This window comes from Ammospiza nelsoni, chromosome 9, assembly GCF_027579445.1.
Source record: "Ammospiza nelsoni isolate bAmmNel1 chromosome 9, bAmmNel1.pri, whole genome shotgun sequence".
Taxonomy (NCBI): Eukaryota; Metazoa; Chordata; class Aves; order Passeriformes; family Passerellidae; genus Ammospiza; species Ammospiza nelsoni.
In genome coordinates this window covers 35,227,143-35,247,853 of record NC_080641.1, presented here as the reverse complement: position 1 = coordinate 35,247,853, position 20,711 = coordinate 35,227,143, and the positions used below count along the sequence as shown (strand labels likewise).

General features: G+C 48.5%; 1 protein-coding gene across 3 annotated transcripts in view; it reads right to left on the bottom strand.

Moving 5' to 3' along the window:
- The window catches only part of MIER1 (MIER1 transcriptional regulator), a 34,499-nt gene extending 14,095 nt beyond the window's left edge, over positions 1-20,404 (bottom strand). The window contains exons 1-5 of one of the 3 annotated variants that reach the window (XM_059478814.1): positions 20,291-20,404; positions 20,073-20,165; positions 8,204-8,228; positions 7,136-7,281; positions 2,502-2,669 (exon numbers count right to left, since the gene is read on the bottom strand). In XM_059478814.1, coding sequence (XP_059334797.1) covers positions 2,502-2,669; positions 7,136-7,234 — 267 coding nt within the window. In that variant the 5' untranslated portion in view covers positions 7,235-7,281; positions 8,204-8,228; positions 20,073-20,165; positions 20,291-20,404. Of the gene's footprint in view, positions 1-2,501; positions 2,813-7,135; positions 7,282-8,203; positions 8,229-19,251; positions 19,747-20,072; positions 20,166-20,290 lie in introns of those variants that run through there. The other 2 variants (XM_059478812.1, XM_059478815.1) reach the window with 2 other exon arrangements.
- Positions 20,405-20,711: the final 307 nt, after the last annotated feature.

Genomic DNA, 20,711 nt, shown 5'->3' with positions numbered 1-20,711 from the left:
GGATTTAGATGGAAATGGTACCTGCCATAAAAATCCATGTGAATTGAGCGGTTCAACCCCACAGGAAGCACAGGGTTGGCTCAGTACATTAAGCCAAAATCCAAATAAATTCCTTTATTTGCAGACGAACCACCACAACTACAGGAATTATTACAAGCAGAGAAAATGAAAATTATAAATATTGTTTTAAAATTATTTTTTGGTGCTCCCAAGCCTGCTGCTGTACACGTGGTGCTCTGTGCTGGCCACCCAGGGGCTGTGGGGAGCACCATGGCCAGCACACAGGGCCGTGCACTCCAGCAGAGCCCTGTCACATGTGCAGCTCAGAGCAGATTAAAAATAGCAGCCAGTGAGGGCAGGGAGGGAAATGGGCTGGGAGAGCTGAGAGGAGAGAGCTCAGTGATGCCACAGCGCTCCACCCCCACAGCCTGCAGCGCCCCGAGCTCAGAGCCTGCACAGCCAGGGAGCAAACACAGCTGGGATGGGCTGGGGGGGCTGGGATGGACTGGGGGGGCTGGGATGGGATGGACTGGGGGGGCTGGGATGGGATGGGCTGGGATGGACTGGGATGGGCTGGGATGGGATGGACTGGGATGGGCTGGGATGGGATGGACTGGGATGGGCTGGGATGGGATGGACTGGGATGGGATGGACTGGGGGGGCTGGGATGGACTGGGATGGGATGGACTGGGGGGGCTGGGATGGACCTGATCCTAGGGCTGGGATGGACTGGGAGGGCTGCTCCCAGGGCCAGGATGGACTGGGATGGACTGGGATGGACTGGGATGGACTGGGATGGACTGGTGTAAACTGGGCTGGGACTGGGGGTGTCTGCTCCCAGTGCAGGGCTGGGATGTGCTGGGCTGAACTGATGTGAACTGGGATGGACTGGGATGGACTGGGATGGACTGGGATGGACTGGTGTAAACTGGGCTGGGACTGGGGGTGTCTGCTCCCAGTGCAGGGCTGGGATGTGCTGGGCTGAACCGATGTGAACTGGGATGGACTGGGAGGGCCTGATCCCAGTGCTGGGCTGAACTGGTGTGAACTGGGCTGGAAGTGGGGGATCCTTGCTCCCAGTGCAGGGCTGAACTGGTGTGAGCTGGGCCAGAGCTGCTGAGGGCAGAGTGCCAGCCCTGCACTGTCCCTGTGGAGAGGGGCCCTGCAGAGGACAGGACAGGGGTGGCTCCTGTGTGGGACACAGGGACAGCACAGGCAGGGCCCTCCTTCCATCAGCTGCTGGGAGCCCTGAGGACAGCCAGGATGGCATTTGTGCCAGCAGGGACTGAGCACTGAGGGCACAGCAGCGAGTGACCCTGCAGGAGCAGCACCAAGCTCAGCCAAATGAACATTTGGGCCTTAGTTTGATTCTGCACAGGGTGACTGAGGTTGGAGAAGCCCTCCAGGATCACCCAGCCCAAGCTGGGACCCATCCCCACCCTGCCACCAGCCCAGAGTGTCACATCCAAGGGTTCCCTGGACACTCCAGCCCCTTGCAAAGCCTGACCACCCTTTCCATGAGAAAATTCTCCTGAGAGAATTTTCCCTGACAGAATTCTCCCTGCAGCCTTCATGTTACATAAGTTTCTCCCCCTCCCCTGAACCTTTCCTAATCCAATCACACTCTGGATCTTCCTTTTGAACTGTTCAGCCCCCACAAAGAACAATCCTCTCCAGCACCTGTCAAGGCAGCTTGTAAATCCCAGCAACTTCAGCTCCTGACTCAGATGTACCATTCCTCATCCCTGGGTGCCATTCCAGGGTTCTCAAATAGGTGAAGGTACCAAAAACCCAGAATGGATCTCATTTAAGGCCACACTAGGAAATGAAACCTCCTCTAAGGCCTCAGCTTTTAAGTCACTGACAATTCCAAGGGGTATCTTAATGAAATACAGGATGCAGCAGCTGTGCCCGTGACAGGACTCTACATTCCAAGTAGAAAAATCTCTTTTTTAAAATCAGAAAAATATTTGAAGAGAACACAGAAAAAGAGTTTGAAAATGCTAAGCTCAAAACTAAACATTTGGCAAAGATACTTGAAGCATTAGGGTGAGTTAATTCAAGTACAACCAGGCTGGAAAAACACAATTTAAAAGGCTCAGGCTGGAAAACCTGCAGGATTTCCAAGAGCCAGAGCCACATTTAATCCAGCAGTTTGTGCAGTTTCAATAATCAGCTTTTCTACTCCAAGTGAGTGTTCAGCTGTATCCCTAAAAGTGTCTGCAGGCATTTAAAATGTCAGTGCTGAGGCTGAAGGACAATTCCCATCCCTCACATGATGCTGCATCCAGGGACTTTCAATTGCCTCTGCTTGGGATGAGAGAGATGGAATTAAGAGCAATTAAGAGAAATACAGATGGGTAATTAAGAGTAAACCTTATTAGTAAAGCAAGGTTTACGAAATCAACTCTATTACAAATTAGCTCTGCCATGACCTGGGACGCTGAGTAGCGCGGGTATGCAAATCACAAATTTACATATGCAAACGAGCACTCATTTACCTTGTTTTCCCCACTGCAGCCGCTGTTGTCATCGTTATCGACATCATCATCGTCTTCTCCCTCCTCCTCCTCCTCTTCTTCCTCCTCCTCCTCCTCCTCCTCCTGCAGGGGCACGGTGCCATCGTAGCCGTAGCGGCTCAGCAGCTCCTGGATGGGCATGTCACTCTCCTGGGAAGCCCACCAGAAACTGGCATTAACTGGGACATCCCACAGGAACTGCTCCATGGCACCAAGGTTCTCACCACAGCTCAGGGCACTCACACCCACAATGGCCACTATGGACTGGCAAAATTAACAGGAAGTTTGGGCTCCTAAGGAAAATGTGGGGTTTCTGTGTGGGATGACTTATTTCCCAATCCTTAATTTATTTCCAGCAGACCTCCCACCTCAACACAACGGGCATGTCACTCTCCTGAGCAAAATTCAACCAAAACCTGGGAATTAACAGGGATATTTCACAGGAATTGCTCTGCAGCATCAAGGTTCTCACCAAAGCACAGGGATCAGAATGGTCACTAGAACTACACCCAGATTGGTCACTATGGACTGGCAAAACTGGAATTTTGGGCTCTTAAGGAAAATGTGGGAGGCTTTTTCTGCAGGATAATTTATTTCCTAAGCCCTGACTTATTTGCAGCAGACCTCCCACCCCAACAGGATCTCCTGGATGGGCATGTCACTTTCCTGGGAAAATCCCAACAAAAACTGGGAATTAACAGGGATATCCCACAGGAATTGCTCTGCAGCATCAAGATTCTCACCAAACTACAAGAATCACTAACACCCACACCAAGAATGGCCATCCCAAAAGGAATTCCTTTTGGAATGGACTGGCAAAATTGGAAGTTTGGGCTCCTGATAAAAATGTGGGGTTTTTGTGGATATTTCTGGGATATTTCCACAGGGATTAACTGGGATATTTCCTTGATGGATTGATAAAATAGGAAGATTGGGCTCTTAAGGAAAATGTGGGGTTTCTGTGTGGGATTATTTATTTCCCATCCTTGATTTATTTCTAGCAGACCTCCCACCCCAACAGGATCTCCTGGATGGGCATGTCACTTTCCTGGGCAAAATTCAAACAAAACCTGGGAATTAACAGGGATATCCCACAGGAATTGCTCTGCAGCATCAAGATTCTCACCAAACTACAGGAATCACTAACACCCCCACCAAGAATGGCCATTCCAAAAGGAATTCCTTCCCCAGCTGGAAACAAACCTGCTAAACCTTAAAAAAATTTATTTAAACATCATGAAAAAGCTGGTCTGCTCTGAGGAGACATTTCAATTTGTACTGTCAGGTCTCAAACTAATTCAAGTACAACAAAGGCTCCCAAACTCTCACCTTTATTAATAAAAATTACTAATACATACTACTAATAAATACTTTTAATTAAATTTTGTTAATAAATAGTATTAGTAAAAATTGCTGGCTCTGCTAATTAATTTCTTTATTACTTTTAATCCTCAGTGTCCAGCCTCTCTCCATAAGTGAGATTTTTCAGAGCAGAAATTTTGAGGAATCATTTAAAAATTCTCTCTCAAAGCATCAAATCCTTTGTTTATTATTTGGAATCGTGTGCTTGCTCTAAATAGTTTTTTCCTAGTATCTAATGCACATGTTGGCTGATAATCAGATATTTTTAGTTATTGGCTGACCTTAGACTTCCTATCCTAAGGGCCTGCACTGATCTAATTTCTGGAAACATCCCAATAATCCTAATGACAAAGTGGAGCTGGTTGTGCTCTGTAAAAACAAGAGTGACAGGGCTTATCAGCACTTCTTATCCGCATTATTTTATTTTATTTTATTTTATTTTATTTTATTTTATTTTATTTTTTACTGAACTGAGCCATTCTAGATCTTATTCCCCTACTCTCTGGTTGAGCTTTACACCCAGCCATACAATTAAATGGTTTTTGGTCCCCACAGTGTCACTTGATGGGGAATAAATATTTTACTGACACAGATAACATGAAAGGCCTGTGCTCTTAATTAAATCTGGCAGCAGAGCCAGCAGAAAAATCATACTGGAATCATCCAAATGTTCTCCAGGACATTTTGGAAAGGAATATCCTGGCTTTAAGCACTCCCATCCCCACAGAGCTGAGAATTAGAAATGAAAAATTGGAATTTGCATTTTTTTTGAGAATTATGGAAGAGGGATATCACTGACCCTGTGTTACCCAGCAAAGGGGGTTTGTATTTATAATGTTTTTCTATATTTATAATGTTTTCTCAGGTTAAGCCTCTTAACTTCAAATAGTCCATTGCAATTCCAAGAGCTCCAGGGACCAGCAATTCCCCAAGAGAAAACAAAAACTGGGATTTCTTCATCGCTTCAGGGTATTGCAAAATGGAAAAGGTGAAAACAATGAATGTATTTAATTATTATTTACCCACAGCTAGAGGCAACCACTGGCTATGAGGGGATAAACTGAAGGGCTGTAATGTGGTGAGAGAGTTACATGAAATATGAAGGGAAAAAAGCCAATTTTCAGTTTAAACCCCACATGAGAGACATGTGGAGCTCCACTCCTCATTTAATCTACATGAAGCACATTTGGATTCACCAACTATTTATTTATCTTTATGTTTTCCATTTAGTATCAACCTGGAAATTAGCAGATTAAAAAAAAAAGATAATTTCCACTGGAAATATAGATTAAATGGAGTAAATTAATTTCAAGTCCTATTGGCAGAATCACTTAAGCTAAATAGGATTTGTACATCAAATATTCATTAGTGAATCATTAATGATCTGTTCTGGGGGCCAACAAGGCCACAGACAGGATCTAAATTACTCTGCATTTATAATGAACCCACTTGGTAATTTAAGAATATTATTCCTGCCTGAGAAATAATTGAAGACAATACAGAAGTGACAGCAGAACCAGGAAGAAATTAGCATTTACACTGGAAATATTGATTAAATGCACCAAATTAATTTAAAGTGCTATTGGCATAATCATTCATGCTTAAATAGGGTTTGGACATCATTTCCTCTGCATCTTCCTTTAAATGAGGCTATTCCTAAGTGCTCCACTAGTTGACAGATATCTGTATCAAAATGCACAAGAACTGTGAATTATGAGAGGTTTTAGTTTAAAACAAGAACCTACAAGCACTACTCTGGTGCAGCTGGAATACACAAGTTTAGTCAGATGATATTTTAATTTATATTAGTTCCAAAATTCACATCCTATAGATGCAAAAAACAACTAACCAAGCACATTATAAATATTTATGTACCATTTATTTCCCCCAAGTCTTGGTAAATTTACTCAGCCTTTCCCTCTCTTCATTATTTATTTATTAATTTTTTAAAATTCCTGCATGTTTTGTGGGTGTGGTTTGGGATCTGTTCCAGATTGCAAGGCAAGATGTATTGTGTATGTCAGTTGTCTTTTGTCAAGTGGCAAGTTTGCCTTATCTCTCTGAGTGACCACAATCACTCCCCCCTCAGGGGAGATATCTGCTGATAACAGCTATTGAATGTCACTGCATGGCTGATAAGAGCTACAGCATCCCACTGGGAGATGTGAGCCCAGAGGGAGGAGCCAAGCATTCCTGCCTGGATAGAATCTGGAGATCCTGGAACACCAGCCAAGCATTCCTGCCTGGATATAATCTGGAGATCCTGGAACACCACCCAAACATTCCTGCCTGGATATAATCTGGAGATTCTGGAACACCAGCCAAGCATTCCTACCTGGATAGAATCTGGAGATCCTGGAAACACCAGCCAAGCATTCCTGCCTGGATATAATCTGGAGATTCTGGAACACCAGCCAAGCATTCCTGCCTGGATATAATCTGGAGATTCTGGAACACCAGCCAAGCATTCCTACCTGGATAGAATCTGGAGATTCTGGAACACCAGCCAAGCATTCCTACCTGGATAGAATCTGGAGATTCTGGAACACCAGCCAAGCATTTCTACCTGGATAGAATCTGGAGATTCTGGAACACCAGCCAAGCATTCCTACCTGGATATAATCTGGAGATTCTGGAACACCAGCCAAGCATTCCTACCTGGATATAATCTGGGGATTCTGGAACACCAGCCAAGCATTCCTACCTGGATATAATCTGGGGATTCTGGAACACCAGCCAAGCATTCCTGCCTGGATAGAATCTGGAGATTCTGGAACACCAGCACAGTTTCTGCACTGGATTTCCCAGAGCAACAGCAGCTGCCTCTTCCACTGGATCTTCCACCCTTCTACTGGGAACCACCCCTGACACTGCAGGAGGGCTGAGCCACAATTCCAATGGGATTTCTCCAGGATCCCTGCTCCAGCAGAACCACCTCTGACACTGAAGGAGGGCTGAGCCACAATTCCAATGGGACTGCTGCCAACAGGCTGCCCCACAGGGTGACAGGTTGGGTTCTGACTCTGGCAGTGTTGTTTTAGTGTACTGCATTGTTTATGTTATCCTTTTATTTCCTTCCCTGTTACAGAACTGTTATTTCCTGCTCCCATACTTTTTGCCTGAGAGCCCCTTCATGTAAAATTCATAGCAATTTGGAGTGGGGGGTTTATATTCTCCATTTCAGGGGAGGCTCCTGCCCTCCCTAGCAGACTCCTGTCTTTCCAGACCCAGACAGGCTCCTGGAGGCCACCTACCCTGTTGAGATCCTCGATTTCAGACCTGAAGTTTGTCTCCCCTTCCATCATCTCCTCCTCCTCTAGTGTGCGCTCGTCGTCGAAGTCGTGCACCAGCATGTCAGCCGAGGGGTCGAACTCATGGTCATCAGAGGCTGCTGATCCTCCTGGGAACATTCCAGAAACAGCTCAACTCCAGCAGCCTGCAGCTCTGCTGGCCTTCAGCTGTGTCTGCAAGGGAGGCTCCAAGCAGAGCTGTGAGCAGGAATTCCAGTTATGGCTCCTCTGACTCTGCCCAGGGAAATTCCCCTTGTGGGGAGATCCTGGCAGGAAGGAGCAGGAACCTCCTGCACAGCCCGTCTGGGAAATTCTATCTGGGAGCATTTCAGCCTAAATAATCACAAACCTGCCTCCACTGAGCTCTACAGAGTCAAAAACTCACCATCAAAAACTCACAAATAAAACCAAATAAAAATCAACAAATAAAAACTCAAAAACCAACTCACAAATAAAAACAAATAAAACCTTGCAAATAAAAGCTAACTCACAAATAAAAACTCAGCAAATAGAAACTTATCAAATAAAAACAAATAAAAACTCACAAATAAAAACAAATAAAAAACTCACAACTAAAAACTCAGCAAGTAAAACAGAAAAAAACTCACAAAATTCTCCCTTAATCCCAGCCCTGCTCATATTTACCCCCTTTTCTCCTGATTTTAATCCCAACCCTGCTAATCTTCTCTCCTGAATTTTAATCCCAGTCCTACTCATATTTTCCCCCTTTTCTCCTGATCTTTAATCCCAATTCCACTCATATTTTCCCCCTTTTCTGATTTTTAATCCCAACCCTGCTCATATTTTCTCCCTTTTTTCCCTGGACAATTTAAATTCCATTTTCCAAGCTTTGCCCTCACACTGAGGGTGTGACAGGGAGGAGTGACTCTAAGATTTAATTATGAAGCACTTAATTATTTCTCTGAAAGAAATAAAATCTCAGGAGAAAACAACAATCCAGCTGAAGGAACTCCTGGAAAGTTTTCCACCCATAGGATGCCCAAACCCTTGGAAATTATTAAAAATATTTACCTGGGCTTGAAGACTCAACAGAAGGCTAAAAAAAAAAAAGAAAAGAAAGGAAATTATTTTTGGTATGTTGAACCTGTGTAAATAAAATTATTTAGCTGATAGAGAACAACTCACTGCAGAAAAATAGATTTATAAATAATAAAATTTAAAATAAATTTATAAATATTATAAATACATGTCTATAAATAATAATTAAATTGATAAATAAATTAATACATTTATAAATAAAATTATTTACCAAGGTAAATAATACTTTCACTTTAGCTGTGATTGAACTCCAGGTATAAATCCCCTTTTCCACAACCCAGGGATATCCCAGATTCCACTGCCAGTGAGTCTCAGTTTAAGAGGAATTACTAAGGAATTATTTAATTATAATTCAATAAATTAAGAGGAAGCTGAGCACAAATTCCCTGTTCTCCTTCAATTCAGGGACACACTTTTTAAAGGAATCCCAAACCATAATAAGAACACCTTACAGAATAAAGGAAAAAAACCAATTTAATTTGAATCTCTAACTCAGATGTGAGGAAAAAACAAAAAATATTATTTTTGAGATAAAGAAAATGATTCCCTAATAATCCAGGTAGCAGAGCCCCTCTCTGGCCCAGAATTTGGTACCCTGGTCTTTACAACCTCCACAAACATATTCTCCCACAAAATCCTGCTTTCCTTGTGCCAGTCTTGAACCCCTGGGGGGAAATTTGGATGTCAGCCATTCAAAGCTCATTTGTTTGGATAATTCAAGCAAATGCTCCCACTCTTTTCAGGCACACAGTAATGAAATGTTTATTTCCAAGGCAGGAAAACTGAATTTTCCCCGTGGTGCTCCTGCCACCTCCTGCAAACTCAGATATTGCTTGGCACCGTGGATTTTGTTACATTAATTAATGTATAAGGCTGTCCTCAAGGGAAAACTTGGATTTTCTGAAGGGTTTTCCTTCCACTTGCCTCCTCAACTCAGCCTAGTGACGCAGCAAAGCAAAATTAAAACTGAAAAAATTCTGTCTGATTTGAAGCTTTTTATATCAAAAGTTCCTCAAAGAGAGAAGAGACCTTCTTATGGAATAATTTCCCTTACACGTCTGCCTCCCTTTTGTGGGAGTCCCCAGTGTATAAATGAACTCCAAAATTGTCCAGAATCAGGAAAATGCAGAATATAAACACTGAATTCCCTGCCAGCATCCCATCCATCCATCCATCCATCCCCGTGTCTCCTTGTCCCCCTCTCCAGCTCTCCTGAGGCCCCCCAGGATTCCCAGAGAAATTCACATTAATGGGGAAACCCCACAAATGTTTTGCAGATGGTTGCACAACATCAGGGGAAGTTTTGCTAATCACTACACCCAAAAAAGTCTTTATTTGCAAAGATTATCTTAACAAATTCCACAGTCCAGCACTCCTGATCTGGAGCTGAATATCAGCATCAGCAACCTGGACTGGTCTTTATTTGGTGATTTGTTTGTCTGATGAACCTGCATAATTAATAGAATGCAATACATGATCATTAACACAAATTAACAAAGTCTTACTGAGTTTGCAGCAATCTTTGGTTGGAAACTGTGAGAAATGAATTTGCAGAGAAATCTTAAAGTGTGACCCAACTATTTCTTAGTTGCAATACACTCTAAACATTTCTTAACCTATCAACTTTCATAACAGTATGTTAAAAATACCTTAAAACCAATAATCTGAAATGACCCCTCATAAATCCTACTATAATCCACCTTTCATAATTCTATTTCTCCAAAATATCTCATCTTTTTTACAAAACCACTCTTTAAAAGTTGTTTCTAATTCCATTTCTCTCTCAGCAATTTCTATCCTATTCCATTTCTAAATCAACATTTCTTATCTCAACATTTACATAGAAATCCACACTATGTGAACCTTCTGTCAGGCTTTAACATTTCTCTACGAATCCATTTCCCAGAGGAAACCAAATGAATTCAATCTTCCCAGACCAGGAGGGAAGCCACAGAGAGCCTCCCCTTTTCCTCCTGGAATGGGCTGGAATCAGCACCTGCAGGTGTCCCAAACCTGGTGGCACTTGGGGACATGGACTCATGGCATGGATTCCATGATCTTTTCCAACCTTAATTGCAGGATGAAAAATTATTCCAGCAATGACTCTGCCCTCCAAGGAACAGAGCTGGATTCAAAGGCCTGAGAAGAATTTATTCTGAGGGATAAAATATTTTCCTTAGGAAACAACCAATTCTGCAAATACCATCTTAGAACTCCTCTGGAATTAAATTATTAAAGCTTTAGCTGTGATCTAACTCCAGGTAAAAATCTCCCTTTCCACAGCCCAGGGATATCCCAGACTCCAGTGAGTCCCAGTCCAAGAGAAATTATTCCAGTTTGAAGCTGAGCACAAATTCCTGTTCTCCTTCAATTCAGGGACACACTTTTTAAAGGAATCCCAAACCACAATGAGAATTCCTTGTGGAATGAGGGAAAAGCCATTAAAATGTGTTGTTATTGGGAGCCTCTTACACAAATTGACACTCACTTTGCCAAAAAACCTCTTTCCAAAAGGTTCCCTGCCTCCCTGGATAATTTTGGCTGTAACAAAGGAGTGCTGAGGAGGTCTCAGCTGCAAAGCAGGTTATGGGTTTATCACTGATTTGGTGACGATCCATGGGGAATTCTGGCTGCTCCATGCCCAAGGGGCTGACCCAGCTCAGCTCCAGCCTGGGCAGGGAAGTTCTGGGACAGGACTCAATGCAGAAGGAAGAACAGGACACAAAGCGGGGATCAGGGGAGTTCAGGGAGCTGTGGCTCCCAAAAGCAGCCTCTGGCTCCCTGCCCCTTCTCCCAGGCTTTGCCAGTGACACCTGCCCTGCCCGTGCACTCTCCTGTCTGCATTCCTGGCTTTCCAGCCTGGGACGAGCTGCCAATCATTTCCTGCTTCTATTTCCAGCCCTGAGCAGTGTCACACTCCTGCTCATCTTTATTAATGCCCAGCTGCAGCCAGGAGCAGCCCTGACCTCTGGCACCACTCCAGTGCCAGCTGTGCCAGCCCATCCCCAAGGTGACTGGCACCACTTCTCCAGCCTCTCCCTGACTCTGGCCTCTGTGAGTGCCAGCTGGGCTGCAAACACCAGTCTGGGGCTGGACACATGGAAAGGAGAGCTGGAAAACCCTGCAGTGCCAGGCTGGCAGCACAGAGGGTGAGGGAGCAGCCTCTGGTTGCAGAGCTGCCCCAAGACAAGGGCTGGTCAGTCCCATGCCCTGCCTCCAAGGGATGGTGGCTCTGGCCAGGGCACAACAGATGGCTTTGGGGGCATTTAGTGATGACAATTTCCTGGCACTGCTGAGGGCCGCATCCCAGATCCACATTCCTAAGGATGGCACGGCCATGGGACAGGAATTCTGGGAAAAGGCAACAGGAATTCTATCACAGAAGAACTGATAGGATTCTTGTTCTTCAGTGATCTTCATTTCCTGCCTAGCCATTCCCAGGGAAGCACAGAGCACTTTTTGCCTCAAGGGCACTCATGGGAACAAGGAGCTGCCACCTATCAAAGGATATTGGGATCCAAGGCCCAGGAGAGAAAAATACAAGAAAAATCAGGGATAGTGACCATCCACAGGCAATGCACACTGCAATTGTTCTGGAAGTGCACCATCAGCAAAGGTAACAGTGAGCAGCCTGCTGTGAGCCCAAAGGAATGAAAATCACCCAGGAACTCCTAACTCATGGACACTGAGCAGATCTCCAGTGGGCAAGGACTCCTGCTGCAGGGATACACCGAGGAGCTCCCCTGTTAATGCTCCAGAGCAGCCTGGAGGGAGCCCAGCTCTGGGGGCTGCAGGAACAAACCCCAGGCAAAGAGGGGAAGGACAGACACTGAGCCCCAAAGCACCAGCACTGCTGAGTGCCACTGCTTGATTCCAGGGTATTTTCAGGGATCCCAGGAAAGACAGGACTTCCCAAGGTGAGGGACACTGGCAGCAACAACCTGCCAGATCACATCCAGTGCATTCCCAGGATGTATCCAACAGGATATGGGATGGATGGGATAGATCCCATCCAACACATTCCTCAGGGTGTGGATATGCGATAGATGGGACAGATCCCATCCAATCCATTCCCAGGATATGGGATAGATGGGACAGATCCCATCCAATCCATTCCTCAGGGTGTGGATATGAGATAGATGGGACAGATCCCATCCAATCCATTCCCTGGATATGGAATAGATGGGACAGATCCCATCCAATCCATTCCTCAGGGTGTGGATATGGGATAGATGGGACAGATCCCATCCAATCCATTCCCTGGATATGGGATAGATGGGACAGATCCCATCCAATCCATTTCTCAGGGTGTGGATATGAGATAGATGGGACAGATCCCATCCAATCCATTCCCAGGATATGGGATAGATGGGACAGATCCCATCCAATCCATTCCCCAGGCATGGATACAGGATAGATGGATATGGGATAGGTGGACTGAAGCTGGCCAGTGTCCCTCAGACACCTGTGGCTGCCAAGAGGCGAAGGCAGCAGAGATGTGTCACACATGGGAACATGCCCAGCACTCCCCAGCACTGTGACAGTTCATTCAGCTCAGGAGGCAGCAGCCGTGCCCAGTTTATTCCAGGCAATTCCCAGGGCTGCAGGGGATGGCCAGGTCTGATTCCAGCACGTGGGATGCACTGGGATGCTCCAGAGGGATTTACTGGGATGCTCCAAGGGGAATGCACTGGGACACTCCAAGGGGAATGCACTGGGATGCTCCAAGGGGGATGCACTGGGATACTCCATGGGGGATGCACTGGGATACTCCAAGGAGGATGCACTGGGATGCTCTAGAGGGATTTATTGGGATACTCCAAGGGAGATGCACTGGGATACTCCAAATGGGATGCACTGGGATACTCCAGGGGGATTTATTGGGATACTCCAGGGGGATTTATTGGGATGCTCCAAGGGGGATGCACTGAGCTTTCTCTCCCCTACAGCAAAACCACCTGAACAGAAGGGACAGACACTGCACAGTTTCACTCCTACCCGCAAAACTCTTGTCTCTGCTAACACCTTTCACACTGTTTAACAGAACTGATTAATAATGAAACATCTTAAAGTTTGCAGAATAATCTGCAGTGTCTACAAGACAAATACACATCCTGTCCAAATTGACTCAGTTATCTTTAATAGCTCCTGAAGTGTTACATAAAACAGTTAAAAACTAGAATTAAATTATCCTTATATTGATAGCAATATGCCTGACAAGCCCATCAATTTGTTCAGGTCTTGAACTCTGCAACAGCAAAATATCCCAAAGTTAATAAACTCTCCTGTGAGCTGGGCCTGGAGAAAAGAACTGGGTAAAACAGGGAAAAACACCTTTTATTCCAGAGGGGATGTGTCCCTTTCCATAAGAGGAAGGCAACAGCCCCAGCCTGCCCCTCTCTGTGTGTTGTGTTGCAAATTAACTTGTGTTAATTTTTTTTTAAAAGGTCACATTTTTATCTTGGGGAGAAAATAGCAACATTGAAGCAAGGAAAAAAAGAAAACCACTTCTGGTCCTCTTTTCCAGTCCTACATGTGAACATTTCCACAGCCCAAACTGCAGTGACATCCCTCAAATGGAAGCCTTTACACCCATGGATTTTCACTTTCTAAAATTCCTGTCCTTCCAGAAGACAAGGACCAACTGCAATGTTTGAAATCCCAGATCCCAAATGTGAACCTCACAGCCTTGCAGCTTCCACCTCAGCAAAGCTGTCCTGGCCATTTCCCTCTGAGACTTGACCCCTGTATCCAGAGGACTTTTCCCAATGTTTGTCTTTGGAAGTTTTCAAGACCAGGCTGGAGGCAGCCCTGAGGGCAGAGAAGGTCCCACCAGAGACCTCCTGAGCTGTGTCCCACCCCAAATCATCCCACAATGCTGAGCTCTGAGATTCCTGAGAGAGCTGTGCCTGTTCAGCCTGGAGAGGAGAGCTTAAACCCACCCTGCCATGGCAGGGACCCCTCCCATTGTCCCAGGGTGTCCAGCCTGGCCTTGGCACTGCAGGGATCCAGGGGCAGCCACAGCAAATCTGGGAATTCTATTCCAGGGCCTGCCCACCCTCACAGCCAGAATTCCTTCCCAATATCCACCCAAACCTATCCTCTTTCAGCTTCCAGCCATTCCCTGTGTCCTGTCCCTCCATCCCTGTCCCCAGCCCCTCTGCAGCTCTCCTGGAGCCCCTTCAGGCCCTGGCAGGGACAGGGCAGGGCAGAGAGGTGACAGGGACACCAGAGTGCCAGGCCAGCAGCTGATCCCCCTGCACTGAAGGACTGGGCTCCATCCCAGCAGGAACCCCTGCCAGGGCAGCTCAGAGCTCTCCTGGTGCTGAGGCACACAAGGGACAGGGCACTGCAGGGTGCTGCCAATGGCTTCTGCCCGAGGTGCCATCCAGAATCCAGGCAGGCATTTCCCAAGGGACTGGCCTCAGGGAAGTGCTGCTGCTCCAGGCTGAGGAATCTGGGGAGGGACAGGAGATGAATCCCCTGCAGCTTCCCCAGGAGAGCTTCCCATTCCAAGAGAATTCTGGAATCACAATCACAACTCCACCTGCCCTGCCTGAAGGACACGGTTCCACACTTCCCCATCTCCTATTCATTTTCACCTTAACTTCCTGTAACAATCTAAAATACTGTGCTAAGAAACCTGGGATTTTATGGAGTGATTGGATCCTGCTACAGAATCCCAGAAGCAACCAGCCCCAGTCATATGCCAGGCAGCACAAGGAAACATTCCTATGGACAATTTGTGACGTGAATGGATTAGGAGGGAAATATTAATGCAGCCTGGGGCTTCTGGCCAGGAAAAGGCTCAAAAAGAAACAACTTTACAACAATTCCAGCCTCTGCCTAAATCCCTCTGCTGCATCAGGAAGGACTTGAAGTCCTGACTGGAAGCCCAAAACCATCAGTGTTTGATCACATGTGGAAAATATCCTCAAAACTCTTCTACTACAACAAAAGAACTCAAGGGCCACCCTCTTTTTAAGATTAAAAATGCAGAGTGCCACTCTATCCCTGCAATTCCCTTGAGGGGATCCAAGCAGTGCCTATAGCAACCACTTTGGGGTTTATTCCCTCACCAAGGAAGGGAAAATCCAGAATTCCCAGCTCTCCTTTAGGTTCACTGCTACCTCAGTGCAGCGTTCCACAAACACTGCTCAAAATGACACAAAACCCTCCATTAGTTACAGCTAAGATCAAACCAGGAAAAACATGATTGACTGCTGTCAATGCCTGATTTTAATGGTGATTTAGATCAGTAGGAAAACTGGATTTAATCTATTTTAACCTTGTTCTGTATCCAGGAGCTCCTCAAAAACCCTGACTGTTCAAACAGCTCAATTAGCAAACACATCAGTGACTGTGTGAACTTCCTACTACACCTTAGTTCAACAAAAACACCAAGAAAGTGAAAAGGTTACTCAGAACAGTTAGCAGGTCACGTATTCCTTCAGCACTGAAGCTGTTCCAAAACAGAAATCAGAAAGTAATGCTCAAAGTATGAAAACAGAATTCAGTGACATTCCCAAAGTTTAAAATTCTTCAGCTGAAAGAAGCAGAACGTTGAGGAAAAGGGGAATTTTTCCAGACAATAGGGATTTATAGATGACTTCTTAAAGCACACCATGTGAATAAACTGATTTTTTGGTTGAAAACAACAAAACTTTCAGAAATTTAAAAACATTGAAGTGCACTCAAAGAAATTAGGTTGAGACATTGAACTGTCCACTGACACCAGAGGAGAGCTCCTGCTCCTTCCCATCCTTTCCCAACACCATAAAATGCCAGTCCAGGTTTTTATCCCCTCAGAAATTCCCTCTGCAGAAGCAAAACTTCAGTTTTTATTTCAGCAAGTCAGAAAATTGAGGAACCTCAGACATTCTGTGTGAGAACCACACGGAGCTGCTCAGCTGCCTGCCGGAGCTTTGGGAGAAACAGGAATTATGTTCCAGCATCAGTCACGGGAAGGGAACCATGGAATCCCCTGGGTTGGAAAACATCTCCAAGCCCATCCATTCCAAGCACTGCCAAGGCCACCACTGCCATGTCCCCAGGTGCCACATCCACAGGGGCTGGAATCCCTGCAGGCATGGGCACTCAGCCCTGCCCTGGGCAGCCGTGCCAGGGCTGGGGAACCTTTCCACGAAGGAATTTCCCCAATATCCACCCTGAGCTGCCCGTGCCCAGCCCGGGGCCGTTCCCTCTGCTCCTGTCCCTGTTCCCAGCCCGATTTCCCTGGCCGTCCCCTCCTGGCAGGAGCTGTCCCCTGACCCTCCTGGGGACCTGCTGCTCCAGGGCTGCTCCTGCTGCCCCATTCCAGCTCCTGTGGGATCTCTCCCTGCCTGCCCTGAGGCTCTCAGCAAGATGGATCAGCCCACGGAAGCTCAGGGCCAGGACACAAAGGCAGCAGGAGGAGCAGGATCTCCCCTTTCAGGGCCTGTCAGACCCCTCAACCCAGAGCTAAACCAGCCTGCAGGTAATTCCAAGCTATGCCAGCCAAAAATCAGGGGTATTTAGTCCCCAGTGCTCCCACCTCACCACTGGCCACACATGGCCACCCTCTCTCCCACTCCTAATTCACTGAAGGACAACAAAAACCCCAAACCCCCCTCTGGTTCCCTTTATTTTTGCATGCTCAGTATCCTGGCAAGGATATCCTGCAGGAACCTGGCTGGTGCATCCCTTCATGGAACACAAGGAACAGCAGGAATTGGCACTTCTGGAAATGACAGCAGGTACTGAGCTGCCTCTGCTCCACACAAAAGCCTGACCCCAGCTCTTCCAGAGGGGATCAGAAGATCTCATTCTCTCACTTACATTTCACTCCACCACTATAAAGGCTGAATTTACAAAAACCATTCTCTTTCAGCTGCTAATCAAGCTTTTCAGCACCAACCTTTTCTTCTCAGGAGGCATTAAAATACTTATTTTGGAGAAAATCTGTGTGTATCAGCATTCCCTCCACCAAAACCACCCCGTAAGCAGCTTAATGCAGGATACTGGAACAGCCACAAAGCTTCAGCTGATCTTAAGTTAGAGATATTTTCTTTCCAGTTTATGTCTGGAACAAACTTCTGACATGTTGGAGTATGAGGAATCATGTAAAAGGATCCCTAACACAGGTTATTAATCCCAAATTTAATATATATTCAAAATATTTTTTTTTCTCTTTGTCTGTCCTGTATTCAAATCGCTTCTGCAAAAGTGAAGCAGCACTTTTGGTGAATTTAGTTTCACTTTCTGGCCTCCAGCCCTGCTTTCTGAAGGGCCTTCCTGTGCAACCCAACAGTCCCAGAGCCACACTGGGACGGGAGGGGCTGTCCTGATCCTCTGCAACACAGGTTCTAGGATGGCAAAGAGGGCAGGATGAGTTCCTGAGGGCAGGATGAGCTCTGCGCACCCCCAAACAGCAGCACAAGGTTGTAGGATGGCAAAGAGGGCAGGAACCATCGGCCTGCCACCTTGCCATCCACCCTTTGGTGATCTGCAGCTCCTCCAGGCCGTGGCTGCCACCAAAGCTACGTGGAAATGCCATGCTAAGGACAATTCCCGCTCTGCTCCCTGTGGATTTCCTAAATTCATGAAATCCTGGCACGCTTGGGGCTGGAAGGAGCCCTAAACACCATGTAGTTCCAGCTCTGCCAGGGGCAGGGACACAAACCGAGCTGGAAACTGTATCCAGGACCTTAAATCACTCCAGGTATCAATTTTTTAAATTATTACTGTTTCCCCATGAAGATGCAACAGTTGCCTGGGGATGAACTCACCCACAGGCTGACCAAACGCTGCCCCTGCCCCAAAAGAACAAGGAATTCACCTCCAAAAAGGCCAAGATGAAACCCCCCAGTGCAGTATTGGGACCTCAGCCACAGGAACCACATCCACAAGGGAAAAGCCACAGGTGGGCAGCCCCACATCCCGGTGGGACCTCCCTGCCCTGGGGCTGGGACAGCGAGCAGGGAGCGACCCCAGCTCAGCCCCACACGACACAGAGGGACTGCCACAGGAAACTGGGGTTAATTCACTAAAAAATGGACAAAAACTCCAGCCAAACATCCCCAATACTCTGATGGCCACAGCAAAGGCACCACTGTCTCTCCAGCTCTGTAGGAGTGGGTTTCAAACCCACATTTTTGGGATCAGACCTGTGATTCCCTCTGGAGATACAAAACCACCCAGGCAGGTTCTCAGAACTTCTAAGATTAGCTCAGGACGTGTTGTCCCAACAACAGGAAGAGTGCTCCATTAAAGGTTTCGTTTGGAAGGGAAAGAGAAAGCAATTTAAGGGGAAAACCCCATACATGCAGGAATTTCAAGGGGAGAAGCTCCATCTATAAAATCCAAAATCTGGACACTCTCAGCTCACCCTGGGAGCAACACCTGTCCCACAGGTTTTACTTTACCAAAGTATATTTTTCAAATTTCCATTTCCAACACATTTGTCGACACTGTCAGAGCAGCAAACAGCCCCGAGATTGGGATCTGGGGATAATTTAGGGAAAACTTCAGGGAATATCCATTCACCAGTCCCCTCCTGAAAGGCAAAGAGCTGATCCTATCGGGACGGGCCAATCCAACCCCAGCAACCCAGCCCTGCGATCAAGAGGCTTTTTTCCCATTTCCCCATTATTTCCCTATCATTATCATCTTACATCCCGCAACACAACTCCCATTATACCCAGCTAACCCCCCCATCCCCGCAAATCCTGGGAATTCCACCAGAAAGCTCTCCCGGGCTGCCTTTTAAGCAATTCCCCTTTGTTTTAGGGATTACAAAAAAGATATTTAAAGGAAATAAAGCGCTGGTTTAGCATACGCGGTCCTATAAGAACCGGGAGGCGCCGCGCTCGGTCCCGCCCGCTCCCCTCAGGCGCCTTCAGCCCCCGGGACGGCCCCGAACGGGAGCGGGCGGCTCCCTGAGGGGAGCGGGCGGGACCGCCGGTGCCCGCGGGCCTCCGCTCCCCGCAACAAACTTGCGGCGCCGCGCAACAAGTTCCCGGGCGGGCCCCCGACGCTCTCACCTCAGCCATGGTCGCTGGTATTCCCGGGCAGGGGTCACATCGCCGGCGAGCGCCGCCGGATCCCGGGGGGAGCGGCGGGAGCAGCGGGGACGGGACCGGGAGCGGCGGCGGGGCGGGAGGGGCGTGGCCACGTTACGCACGACGTCACCGCGCACCGCGGGAAGCGGGCAGGGCGCGTGCGGCGGCTGTCAGTCAGGGGAGGCCACGCCTATCCGCGCCTGTCAGTCAACGGGAGGACACGCCCACTAGTGTGTAATATAGCGCTGTTCAGCCTGTCAGTCAGGGCGGAGGACGCGCCCCCTTCCTGTCACTTGGGGGATTGGCCACGCCCTCGCCTGTCACGCAACGCACAGGCAAGGCTGAATCTGTCACTCAAAGTCTAAGGCCACCTCCTTACACGTCAATCAAAGCGCACACCGCTCCCCACCGCCTGCCACTCAGCGCACACGCCACGCCCCTCGTTTGTCACGACGCCACAGGTCCCGCCTGTCACTCAAACCGCAAGGCCACGCCCCCAGCCGGCCGAGGCGCGGCCGCCGCCGCCCCCTCATGCCCATATATGTCATCCGGCACAAGCCACGCCCCTCGCGTGTCACCAAAGAACAAGCCCCGCCCCCCACCTGGCAATCACGCTGAGGCCACGTCTCCTCTGAGCTCATTCAATGCCCGGGCCCCGCCCCGGCCGGTGCTCGGTGCTGCAGCTCCCGCTCACCGCGGCCCCTCACGGCCCCCGAGTGCCCCCGGCCCCGCCCGCCGCCGCCTCGGCATCATCGCCCCGCTCCCCCTCCCCTCCCCAGTCCGGCCGCGGCCGCCGTACTCACGCGGGGAGCCGCAGAGGCGCGGGGGGAGTCTCATCGGCCGTGAGGCGAACGGGGGGTCCTCGGGGAACGGGGGCTCTTGCTGGGCGTGAAGCTCTTGGGAGACACAATAACAGCTCCAGGTTACGCACAACACCCGTAACACCACCCCGAATAAACACAACAAAGATGCGGACCCGGCGGTCGTTCACCGTGTCCTCCGTGCAGCCCCGGTGCCTCACCTGCCCGGCTCAGCGCTGTCCCCGGGCCGGCGCGGGGCAGCGCCCGGCGCGCCCGTCGGGCATCGCGGCCGTGTCACAGCGAGGACACCGCGGCCTCGGCCGTGCCCCTGCAGAGCCGCGGCTCACGCGCGCCCGGCGCCTCCGCCCAGGAGCCGCATCCCCGACCCTCACACGGTCCCCGCGGGCGGTGCCGAAAGAGCCGGCGGGCGCGACTTTGCTGACTCAGGGGCGAATCCCCCGCGAGCGAGGCGCCGCAGCCCCGCGGGAAGGTCGAGCGGCGGGCGGGGCGGTGTCGCGGCGGGCGCGGGCAGCGCCGGTTCGGTGACACGGGGCGGGGGCGGGACCCGAACCGGGGCCGGGGACGGCCCGGGGCTGCGGCCGCGAGCACAGCGCGGCCCGCGCGCCGCACGCCGACCAATCG